The sequence below is a fragment of the Carassius gibelio genome, chromosome A17, assembly GCF_023724105.1.
Source record: "Carassius gibelio isolate Cgi1373 ecotype wild population from Czech Republic chromosome A17, carGib1.2-hapl.c, whole genome shotgun sequence".
NCBI lineage: Eukaryota > Metazoa > Chordata > Actinopteri > Cypriniformes > Cyprinidae > Carassius > Carassius gibelio.
Window position 1 is genome coordinate 12,827,358 of NC_068387.1, and position 13,597 is coordinate 12,840,954.

The following is a 13,597-nucleotide window of genomic DNA, read 5'->3' on the forward strand; positions in this document are numbered from 1 at the left end:
GTGCTGCCCACTTTTTTTTTACTTGGATTATACTGAAGGTGTATTTCCTGTTTGTGTTTACAAATTGAAAGCAAAATAACTTTTCCTTAAATTCCGATCAGCAAGTGGCAGATTCTCTAGGTTGAATAGCCTTAGAACTCTAGTATGTTTTTGTATTATCTTTTCTTTCTTACATTGAGAAAACAAGCCCCAAACACAACAACTGCACAAATACAGCTGATGAATAGAAAATGTGTTACATAAAGACTGTGACTCACCCCTCTCGCTGTGCTTCCCCTCTCTCCAGTTCCTGAATGACCCCCAGCAGCACTTTGATGGTTTCTTGACTGGAGTTGATCAGAGACTCCATGGCTTGAAGCCTGGCTTTCACATTCCCATCGGCCCCAGGGAGAGCATATGGATGCCCCTGTGTGCCCTGCCGGGTCTCTGCGGTGCCCAAGTTTTGGCTACTGTGACAGTGGGCCTGTATTTGGGTCTGGGAAGCACAACTCGCCGAATGAGGCAAAGCCTGAGACTGCGTCTGCAATCCATTGAGCTGTGCTGTGTCTTTTTTGCGTTTACAGCTCCCTGAGGGACTCTCAAGGCATTCCACTTGTGTCAAGGATGTCCATGCAATAGGGCCAGAAATTTTTGAACAGTCACCCCTGACCTGCAGAGGTTGAGTCAGCTTAGTTGAGGAGGCACAGTTGGGCTGCTGGCCTGCCCCTGCCCCACTTTCAATGGGTAATCCTTTGTGCTTGGCCCCACTCCCCGGGATGTTGGTGTCTCTCCTTGTGTCTGACTGATCTAAAACCGTGTCTGACAAATCAGGACATAGTTTTCCATCCGAACAGTCCGGCCCAACACACAAGTCCTTAGCATCACTGCACTGTGGCGTAGTGTGGAGCAACACTCGGGTCTGTTGCACCCTTCCCTCGCACCTTGTCCCCCATTCCCCACCCTTCACATCACTCAAAATCCCATTGTTTTGATCTGGGTAGTTCTCCACTAGAGCGGTGTGTTTGATTATGTTTCCCTTTTTGCGCTCGAAGGGAAAAGTCTGGTAACGCTTTTTCAAGTCAGGCGAGGTTTGCACGCCAGTGCTCTTGGTGACATTTGGGATGGAGCGGCGCGCCGGCATTGTCATGTACCTCCGGTGAATGACTTCGCAGGAAACAGAGTGGTCTCTGGTACCTCGGTGGGCAGCCTCATTCTGCGCCTCACAGATGTCTTTAAAACGCACCTGCAGGGCTTTGTTTCGCTTGCGTACCACGTCTGCTCCGCTCCGCTCCAGCAAAGAACCTCCAGACTCTGAGTCAGACTCTGAGCTTGACAGAGTGCAGCAGCCTGCCTCCTTACTGACCATAACTCCTGCAGGAGAGAGCGAGAGAGAGAAGGGAGAAAGAATGAGGAACATTGAAGAACGTTTACAGTTAATAAAATGGCAGTGATTGCATCTCAAGCACAGATGGCCTAGTTTTGTCTTTTCCTCAGCGCACAACATCCTGGCAGTCAATGATTGTTTTTTTTGTTTTTTTGTGCTCGCATGTTTTGTTTAGCAGTGCAAGTCACAGCTGACACAGATCGACCTGCATTCAGGCTTTCTCATTACACTAAGGCTTCATCTCTCTAATGAGGCTGCCAGTACATGGGAGATGGGGGCTGATGCACAGACTGCCAACGAGACAGAACAGGGCCTTTGAGTATTCAGATATGAAATACAATTCAACACTTGATGGCAAATACATACATACATGATAGCATGACACCAAAATTAAGAGGAACAAAATGGTGTAAACATCAGCAAAGAGGTTTGTGCAAGTGCATAAAAATTATATACAGGAGTTTTCGCTATTGTCACTTTTCCCACTTTTCAGTTTGGATCAGAATAAGTTGTTGATATACAGAAAAATATAATGGATGGCATGTGCATCTGCTTTACCAGTCATTGGACCATAAATAATTTGTCAATTTGCTTTCCATTTCAACTATGGATGTGCAAAACTCATTTGATGCTGCTTGGGTAAGTTGTTGCCAGAGCAATGGTATATGGTTTTGATGCATTGCTGCTTGGTTGCTATGCTGTTATTGATGGCTTCTGGGGCATTGCTAGGTGGATGCTAAGGTGTTAAGTTTGGTTTCTTGATAGCCCATGTCAAAAATATGCACTACTCAAAGTAATATGGGGTGGGTGCATCACAAGCGTACATGTTACTAAACTTGGCGTAAACGGGAACTAGGTTCCAGCTTGCTCACTACTAAATATTAGAAAGCTGTGTCATTAAACTTTAGAGGAAAAAGTTGAAGTGTAACCCTGAATATACAATAAAAACGAAATCCTACAACCTGGAGTTACATTTGGAATAAAATGGCAGACCAATTGAATCACATGAATGAGCTCATGTTTTCCAGCACATATAGCCTATACCCTGTCATAGTTATTAAGAAGTTGGCTGAATAGTTAAATTAAAATTAAATGTATGCCTTTAGCAGACACTTTTATCCAAAGTGACTTACATTGCATTCAGGCTAACAATTTAATCCTAACATTGCATTCAGGCTAACAATTTAATCCTAACGTGTGTTACCTGCACTTGCTAACGCACTGCTCTACCACTTGAGCTATAGGAATAGTCACTATAATTACTTAAAAGTAAAAAGTAAAAAGTAAAGTTATAAGTTAAATGTTTTCCTGACAGCACTGTGTCCTAATATTTTAATATTAAGCATTATGAATTTGTTAAAATCCCTAACACCACATATGAGCAATACTAATAGCAAAGCACCATTAATTATGGTTAAAGAAAAATGACCGCTCAACACCATAACTCTGTTTAAGCTTTAATATTGTTGGGCAAATAAATGCCATGTACACACAATTTGAAACATACCATGGACAGGTTATACAATGTAAAATAAATGTTTCAGCCTGTAGATAAATATATTGCCAAGACAGTTTTCATTCTGTATCATATTCATTTCACTTCAGCTGTGGTCCATCATTTACTATTAGTCATTGCAATGTCTGACTGGCTCAGTAACAGGGACGAATACAAATGGACACCTTGTCATCTGTCAGGCAGCAGCAGTGTCTTTCAGTGTCTGATTTTCACTCCGTAAGCTTATCTGACTCGACAGTGATAACACTCATCCTCCTTGAGTCATTGAACTGCCCCCTCTAATGATTCAATCAGCTTTTTAAAATAATGAGCCCGGTGATTTGTCCATTTTTGGAGCTAATATGGCAGGTACTTTTAGCCAGGCTGCAGAATACGCAGTTTATCATGTCAGTCATTCCACATTTAGGGTTAAATGAACCCCATTCTGCTTCAGTCTTTTTTTCTTTTTTTTTTACATTCTTTTTTAGTCTAAAAATTGTAGCTTTATGTAACAGGGTTACTATCCTTAATTAAAACTAATACTATTAAAAGCATTTTTTTTTTCATTTATGGCAACTGATATAAAAATAAATTAAACCTAAATAGTAATATTTAAAATCTATATATAAAAAAATAATACATTTTAAATAGAAAAATACATTTATTATATATATATTATTAACACAAATTGTATTACTATAATTAATACTAAAATATGACTGTTACACTATAATGTATATATTAAAATATGAATGACAACACTTAATTATATCTTGTGAATTCAAAAAGCAAACATTCCTGGTTTGGCCTCAGTAGTTTTGTGCATGTCTGTAAAACCATTTGTCATTTTAGGGGTCACATGCTCGTCGATGTGGACTTCTGTAGAGCCTGCAGAGGTATTACTCAGCAGGTCATGTGGCAAGCCGAGAGAAGTGATGCAGGTGCCATTTGGTACAGGGCCAAAAAAGGTTTTTGTAACACTATGTATTTTGCACTTTTTCAGATGAACACTTTCTACAATCACTTGTTAGTTCTGTACTGTCTTGCACATGCCAAAATCTTGAGATCCCTCATAGCATCTGCACTCCCACCAATCTCTGATTTATAGCACCATCTGTCCTTAAACAGATGGCGGCAGCTGATTGATTCATTGATTCTGTAATTTAATTAAATCCACATGGTAGTGGCTCACCTGCGTGTCTCGTAAATGCGGACAGAATCGCGATTTAGGATCGAAAACATTCTTTGGGTCATTTGTGAGTACTCACTGTGGTATAAAGGAAAACGTTTTTGCATGTTCAGGGAAGGCATTCAAAGCCGTGAAAAGGCAATTATTAAAACAGTAAGAGTGGACACTTGTGCAACTAATTCTGTTTATTCTTGTGAAGGCTATTAATGGTCAGTACCAGAAGCCCAGCAACACTGCTATGCTGTAATAGTATTTCTTGATGATAGCAATTATTGTCATCATTACTGTCATCATCAATAATTTGCAGTGAATAATTCCCCTCCCAAAGAATCTGAAAATGAGCAATCTCTTATAATTTACTCACCCTCACCCTGGTTGTTCTTTTCCATACAACGAATGAAAAAGCCCAAAAGCACCATCAAATTATCATAAAAGTAGTCGGTATGTACAGTACATGATTGAAGTCAAGTTCATGAGTAATGATATCTAATTTAGGAAATAATGATTCTTTTAAATCTTTTTGGTTGAATCAGTTCACAAAAGCAGTCTAAAGGATTTATTCACAAACCAGACTGATTCGATTCTTAAGTTTAACTTACTGACATCATTCAACATTTTGAAGAGATAATGAACAGTGAAAACCTTAAACATCAGTCTATCTGTCACACAAAGCCATCGTATGACTTCAGAAGACTGGATACATAGTGTCAAAGTTGTGAAGAGCACTTTAATGGTGTTTTTCAATTCCTTATAAAGTCAAAGGGCTCGGTTACTGTTTGCTTTGTGATTGTAAAAGTGCAACCAATACAATTCTTCAAACTTTTCATTTTTGGGTGAACTATCCTGTAAACCAAATCTCTCTTTTCACTCTCTCTCTCTTTCAGGCACACACACAGAGGTCCCCCTTCGACCCTGACAATTTGGCCACCCTCAACCCCGGGATTATGAGTAATGCATTGAATCTAAAATTGCAAGAGTAATCCTCTTAACTCTCCTCATGCACTTTAGCAGCATGTCACTTCAAACAGGCCCAGTGCTCCCATTGAAAACAGCTGTGAAAAGAAGCAGACTTAAATCTATGGCTATGTGCATTTGTAATACGTTTCTCAACACATTTATTTATTAATTTAACCCACGGTCTCATCCAGCTGTGTCTATGGATGGCTATCGCCAGCAGCAGGTACTGTAGATATGCACTGTAAAGCTTTAATGCTTTTTCCTTTGGCAAAGGAGACAAAGTCCCAAACAATGTGTTGTTCAAAACATCATCTTCCATCCCTATTCTATGCCATCATATTCTCCGATTATTTCTTTATTTTTTAGATTTCATTTATACCAGCTTTGGGTTTTTTAAATCCTGTTAGCTTGGAGCACAACCTGATATTCTGCATTGAAGGAGACCGCAGATTTAGGGGTCAGTTCCACTAGGGACTTCGTATCAAAAATCTGTCCTAATCTCACGATTTTGGGGGGATAATAGGATCGGCTGCGGATTTGTGAGCTGATATGATTTTTATACCACAGAGATATAATTAGTATTCCTTTTACATCACGATGATATAACAGCACTAGCTGGTTTTATTGTTGTGCGTGCATCAGGAGCTTTATTGTACAGTATGCTATCGTACTCAGCTTTTGTTTAAAACCTACAAATATTATTCACGTTATGTAATGCAAATGAAGCATAATGTGTGAATGAAGCATTGTAACATTTAGCAGGGAAATGGTGGTAATGCTTAGAGACAACAGGGAGCATTTGCCTATAACATGTATAGAAAATTAAGGCTTGTATGAAGTTATAGGCTCGGCTTTTACTATACAATATGAAACTAAATGTTATGTATTCAAATATAATTTATGTTACACAATGGTTGTGTTTTGTTATAATGGGTTTCTAGCCATGATTCGTTCCATCAGACTGCTAAATGTGCTGTGAATGTATAATGGTGGTGAATGCAGGCATATTTTAGCCATGGTATTCTTAATATCATGTCGGGTTCAAACCATCAGATTGAACTGAGCTGATTTGATGGCTTGATTTTCTGTCTTCCTTTTTTATTTTTATGATAGTGCCTTTGGAAAAAACTGTGAGTGAAGCAATCAACCAACTCCCAACAAGCTTTCAAACCACCAAGTGGTCTATGGAAGATTCAAGAGAGAGCGGATAGGTGCAATACTGTCTCTGCCATAGATAAAACAGCACCTGACTGACTGTCCTTCTACATCATGCTGAGGTCTTGAGCTGTCCCTGTCTGCTGCTCTTTTGATAACACACTAAACTGACATATTTCATTGCTTCCCTTTGAAAAAGCGTTGACTACTTTGTAATACAATATTGTTTGAAATCTCACAGACGTCACAATTTGACATTTTTTGTGACGCATGACTGTTGATTAGCATTGGGGTTTGCAGTAAAAATTAAGGCTCATCTGTCTCTGTATTGGTTTGTCAGATCTTACCTTTGACATTATTCAAACAATTCAGCATAAAAAAAAATAGCATAAAAATGAATAACCAGTCCCTGGAAAAGAACCTGTAAACTGGCATCCAGCAAACTGTCTCCTTTGGAAAACATTGGTACGTCTGCAATTTATAAATGCATTGCTTTTCCCAAAAGCACACAGTATAACACAACATCCCCAGCCAGTCCAATGTTAGCCCGTTTTATCCTCTTTGCCTCCTCCTTTTATCATAAACATTTCCCAAGCTGCATGTGGTGCAACAGTCATTAACATTGGGAGAGCTGTAATCTCTGTATTTTATTCTGCAAAGGGCTTTGACTCCTGTTTGTAGCACCAAACCTCAACGTGAAAAACAATCTAATGATTTTCACAAGCTGCCTTTGCCTTCCATTGGCACCACATGACTGCACAGTCTGAAACCCGAAAGCACTGACACTGCGGTACAGTCAAAAGTTATGAGTCGCTGGAAGGTTGCACGCTGGGAGGCCAAAAGTCCTCACACTGCTGTCTAGCATATATGCTACTTTCCACAAACAGCTTACAAATTAGCCATGACACGTCAGTGAAAAGGAGATGTTTAACCTTCATAAATGTTGAGACTCAGGAGGCCACCAATGTAGGTTTTCATTATATATTAGTTTATTATACATTTTAAGACTCGTTAGGACTGAAACTGGGCCACAGGCTATGACTTACTGCTACATATATAGCTTTTTCAAAAAAATGTATGTACTGAAACTGTATAATTCTTGTTACCAATTTCAATATGACAAAAAAAAATTAAATACTAGCCTAAAAACAAGTTTACTGAAGACAAGTCACAAAACAGTCACATATTACAAGAAATTGAGAAACTGACCTACTTGTCCTAAACATACAAATAGACTGAAAAGTCTTCACTGTATAAATTAAAAATACATTCATTCATATGTATTTTATAAAAGTGATTCAGTCAAGAACAGTGACTGATTTTCTTTATGATGATGGTAACCCGAATTAACTTACATGAAAGAACAACATACATTTATTACAATATTTATTCATATTTGATCATGTTCATTATACAGTCGTTCATTTCATCCATATTAATTCACAGTGAAATAATGTTAACAGGCGCAGCTTTCGATTTTAATAATACATTAGTAAATGTTGTATTAATAACATTTATATTGCATTAATAAATGCTGTAGAAGTGTTGTTCATGCTTAGTCCATGTTAACTAAAGTAGTTAACTAATGTTAACCTCATTTTAAAGTGTTGCCCTGATGTTTGATTAACATTATTGATACAAATGTCAAAAGCAGCTATTAGACAACTTCATAGTTACCATATGGAATAGTTCACACAAAAATGTAAATTCTGTTGTTGTTCTAAACCTTCATAATTTTCCTTCAGCTGTGAAATGCAAAATAATTTATTTGGAACAATAATGGTAACCAACTGTTTCAGGGCCTCTACAGTATGACTTGCATAGGATGAAAAAAATAAGAATGTAATAAATAAATAAATAACATACACGGTTGGAGTCAATGGGGACCAGAAACTTTCTGTTTACGAACATTTTTCAGAATATCTTCTTGTAGCTATGTTGAGGAGAATAAATAAATTCATACAGGTTTAGAGCAACTTGAGGCTGAGTAAATGACGACAGTATTTAAATTTTTGGGTGAACTATCCCATCAAGAAATTATTATAATGCCAGGATGTAGCCCAGCAAGCAATTTTGCGTCTAATAGACGTCTAATAGCCGTCTAAACACAGCCGAGACGTCTAGGCTAAATCGAGGCTAATTTTGGGCTGTCAGTGAAAATCTAATAGACGTCTAAACATACCCCAAGAATAGACAGCTATTAAATGACTACATATATATGTCTAATAGATGTCTAACCATAGCCCAAGAATAGACAATCAGACAGCTATTGAACGACTATATTTATACGTCCAATAGACGTCTAAACATAGCCCAAGAATAGACTAGTCATCAATTAGACCGCTAAACAACTACATACGTCTAATAGACAGGCAATATGGGTCTAGGCTAAAACAAGGCTGATTTTGGGCTGTCAGTGAAAATCTAATAGACGTCTAACCATAGCCCAAGAATAGACTAGTCATCCATTACACTACATATACATGTAATAGACAACAAAAAGAGGCATAAGGATTCTTTTCACTCAAATATAACAGGTTCTCATAAATTAAAATCCATCCAAACTAATTGAATATAAAGGGATTTATTTTGAACAATTATATAGACAACAACAACTTGGACAACATTCAAACATAAAAATGAACAAATAAAACATTGGAAAAATATGTAAAACAATTAATTTTTAAGAATTAACTGTTTACTTTAGATCCATAACCCCCACCCTCCCTGGTGCTTGTTTGAAATGATTAGAAATAGCATTTTTTATTTCACATTCCATAGCTGATGGAAAGCTGGTCATCACTGCGTCTGCCAAATGAGAAAAAGGAAAGAATTATTGCTCAAAAAAAAACATTGTTGACAATCCTTTTTAACTAATTAGTCAATCACTTTTGCTAGGATGATTTAATAGATAGAGTTAACAGAATATAGATTGAGACTATATAATTTATATCAATATAGACAATAATTTATATCAATATTATAATTAATATCAATAATTGAACATTTTTGCTCGCTTAGTGGTGATGCAATACGGCGTGTAACGATACGCGTATTGAACAATTCTGTACAAGATATATATATATATATATATATATAGGCTATATAGACACACACATATACATATATATCTGACATTTTCTTCTCGAATGTTCATTTTTATCAAGCTCATATATGCAAGTTCTGTAATTTCACTTAAATGGCAATGAAAATGACCTATTAATTTTCAGCGAGAGCATTAACTCGATCTCTCAAGCGACGCCATTCTCTTAGATATTTGGGATCCATAACTTCTGAATATGGAAATAAAATTAACATTATAATTGATTATGTAACACTGTTATCCCAAGACATGTCTGACTACTACCATAATGTGTTTTGAAACTGAAATACAGTATTTTTTTAAATTATCATTCTAATGAAGGTGAAAACAGATTTTATTTTCATTTCTACTTTAGTTCTTCCCTCAAGTTTAAAGGGATAGTTCACTTCGAAATTAAATTTTGGTATGTTTTAGCTTACCTTAAGAACGTCCAAGATGTAGGTGTCTTTGTTTCCGCAGTAGTTTCAATTTTTTAGGTCAAACTATTCTTGTCTGTCAGTCATATAATGCAGGTCTATGGTCACCACCTAAAAAGGCCATGCACAGAGAAGTCCAAATTAAACAATTCCCCATTGTAAGTACACATTGATGGACTAAGACACGAAACGAGCAGTCTGTGTGAGAAAATGAACAGTATTTATATCGTTTTTACCTCTTGTACACAGCCACGTCCAAGTGATATGAGGGCTCGCGTGCTTCCAGGTGTGTGATGCGTCCGCGTTCTGGCTTAATTTGCGCAAGCGCCGCACTTAGACTAAGCCAGCCCAGAATGCGCACACACCGAAGCACGCGCGCCCTCAGATCACTTCGACGTTGCTGTGTTATAAGAGGTAAAACGATATAAATACTGTTCGTTTTCTGACACAAACCGCTCGTTTCGTGTCTTAGGCTATCAGTGTGTATGGTGGGGAATTGTTTAATTTGGACTTCTCTGTGCATGCTCTTTCAGGTGGTGACCATATAGACCTGCATTATATGACTGACAGACAAGAACAGTTTGACCTAAAAATATAAAAATTGAAACTACTGCGGAAACAAAGACACCTACATCTTGGATGCCCATAAGGTAAGCTTAAACATATCAAAATTTAATTTCAAAGTGAACTATCATTATAAATCATTCTTTATCACTTACTCATATAACTCTAATAAACATAAAAAATACTTATAGGCGTAGTTCACTTAAAAAAAATAAAAAAATAAAATAAAAAACAACAACATGTAATCATTTACTCACTTTCACTTGGTTCCAAACCTGTATGGCTTTCTTCTGTTGAACACACACAAAAAAAATATATTTTGATGAATGTTGGTAACAAGACATTTAATGGTAGTCACTGACAAGTGTTCTGTATATTCAATTGCTGTACTTTGTTGACTGATTGCAGGATAATTTCCAATAAACAGTGTCTTTAAATCAAATAAAGTGGATTACATCACTCCAGTTCTGAGGTTTTTACACTGGCTATCTGTCTGTCAAAAAATTAATATCCAAAAACTACAGTTGGTTATTAAATTAACATTTTAAGGCCAAAGTAAATTTCTAATCTTCTGATGCACTATGAACCATCCAGAGCAGACCTCTCAGGACATCTGGGACAGTAGCCAGCTACTTTTATATCTCCAAAGTCAAAACAAAACATGGAGAAGCAGCATTCAAATTTATATCTGAAACAAATTCACTGAAAACTGAATGTATGCTGCATATTTTAATTATTTACAAACTAGTTTAAAGACTTTATGTTTGCCACTACCTTTTATAATAATAAAAAAATAGTAATGATAAGTTTCATAGTTTCATGCTTACCACATTCATTGAATTTAGATACATTTGCAATAACACGTGCAAGGTAACGTTAACTTTTTGGAGAAAAGTAGTACTCTGCAATGTTAATGTTAAAATGTCACGGTTTCTACACATTATAACAGCTAACTAATTTAAACAATAAACATATCAAAAATAACACGCATACTTACAAGATCGAAGTAGAAATGTGAAGGTTTTCACTCAGACTGTTGCTCACCCGTTGCACTCCGACAGCTGCCTCGTGTAAAATAAAATGGCGGAAATGTTTATCGCGAGATTTGGCTTAAGTGATCTAGTCACGCAATGGCATTAGTTCCAGTAGACATGTCTCAGTAGTGTTTCAATTGTGCCATCTAGCGGTTGGGAAATGCAATTGCATTTGATTAGATATTTTTATCGTAGATTGTGTATGAATGTTTGACAGAAAATATATATTAAGCAGTGTAAGCGAAAACATTTCAAAGACTAATATTCTAGGTCGCTGGTCTATATCTGAGCCCAGATTGCAATAATTTCGCCAGGTGGGCTAAAGCAGACCGCATATAGCCCGTCCAATTCGGAGCTAAATCGTGATCTACCATGCCGTGAAATGACGTATTGAACCTTGATATCATACCAATGCGAACATGATTGAATATTAACCATTTCATGCACTGCCTGGCAAAAAAATACAATTAATCAGTTTTGACAAAAAGTGGGCTACAATAGCCGGGTCTGAATACGAGCTAAATCGTGGCTACGCACAGCCTACACATATAACATGTAAAATAAAGTAAACCAAACAACTTGTAATCACGTTAGACTCTGCGTACATGATGGAATATCATACATCTCACAAGTTATTTTGCAAAAAAAATACATTTATCCAGATTAAATGTTATTTGGGCTAAAAGTGGGTTACACATAGCCAGACTATATCTGGTCTATATTTAACCCAGACGTTGAAATGACGGCTATTGCTTGCTGGGAGCCTACTACAAGTTTTATCTTTTAATTATTATCGTTCATTTAAGACACAAATGACTGTGTTTACGAGGATACTCGCAAAAATGGGCATTTTGACACATAACTGGGCATATGTGCACAAGGTGCGAAAAAGACCTCGAGTCTAGTCAAGCGCTCATTGAGCAGGTGCGCGCTGCGCGTATCTGAAACCGTCACGCGCTCCGCATTTAACAACAAGAATTTTGCCCCGCTGTTTAATGTACCGAAACATCAAAAAATGTTTACAAGGTTTTTTACCACAATGCTTAGAACGAGTTTAAATGATAAGCTTACGATTTACATGTTTTTTTTTTCCTGGGTTATGACCCAACGAGTTAAGCGAATATAGATTATTCAAACATATATAAAAAAGCAATATATCGTAGGGTATTCTAAATCAATCAAGTTAATAATCAAACTAACCTAAAATCTGTGGGGACGATGACGCTGTGTTTTATCTGCTTCATGTTCCCGGTCCATTTGTTGTTCCACAACTTCCACTCCATCATCATCTTCATCATCAGTTCAAAATGTGGGAGAGTCCAAAATCACCATTCATTGTCATTGGGGGTCATTGTCTCTCTGTATTGTGTCAGGCTTTACGAAAATTTATATTGCATTTGGTCTCTCTTACTAGTTTGTAACACTGGATTTACAGACTTATCAGCAAGCCATGTAAGGAGTACAGTGGGATCAAATGACTGCTATGAGAAATGTGGCGCTAATCCTACTAACAAGCTAAAGTATTAAGTGACTGAAAATGGAGAAATCCCCTTTTGGATTCATGATGTACACTGGGGTGTCATTAAACCACTGTAAGTAAGGGGTGGATTGATGAAAGGAAGAAAAATGTAATCCTTTGGTGCATGAATCAGTGGGATTCAAAAACTGAAATCAAAAATGCTTCTATTTACAAATTTTTTTTTTTTTTTTTTTTTTTTTTTACACATATATCCTCTACAGTGGACATTATCTAAACGGGTTAAAACAAAGAAAGCAAAAGAAAGGTGGGTGTTTAATATGTTCTCTACATGTTGCCATGAAAATTATAATAGAGATTTGGTGTGCTGAACAAAACAAGTGAAATAATAAAATGTATCATCTAAATGATCTTTCCTTTATTCACATATTTCCCGAATTTAAACACAAAAGCTTATTTCAATGGGCCTTTATCAGTCATGACTTACAAAAATGAGCAAAAACTGAAGAAGAAGCTAAATATAAGGAAAGAGAGTAAAGACTCTTTGGAGCCGGACTAAATGCATTCATCCTCTGTTCAAATAGAGGCCTAAGACCGCAGGACTGAGCTAGCCTATACAGTGGACGAAAATGGTACTAAAATGAGATGGAAGTATGTAATGCCTCACTCTGGTTTCCTGAAATCAAAGACCTGGTTCCCTGAAATCAAAAGGTAAATCTGTATTAAAAAAGAGCATCTAATCTTCCAGCAAGGAAAAGATAATGAAAGAATGATGAAACCATTTCACTCAAAATACCAGAAAAGTAAAACGCTGGAGATTTTTCCATTCTGGCATGTGTACAAA

At 36.8% G+C, this 13,597-nt stretch overlaps 1 protein-coding gene across 1 annotated transcript in view; it reads right to left on the bottom strand.

Moving 5' to 3' along the window:
- LOC128031471 (inhibitory synaptic factor 2A-like) overlaps nt 1-13,597 on the bottom strand; it is a 39,061-nt gene that overhangs the window by 24,081 nt on the left and 1,383 nt on the right. Inside the window, exon 2 of the mRNA XM_052619752.1 lies at nt 258-1,350. Coding sequence (XP_052475712.1) covers nt 258-1,345 — 1,088 coding nt within the window. The 5' untranslated portion in view covers nt 1,346-1,350. The remainder of the gene's footprint in view (nt 1-257; nt 1,351-13,597) is intronic.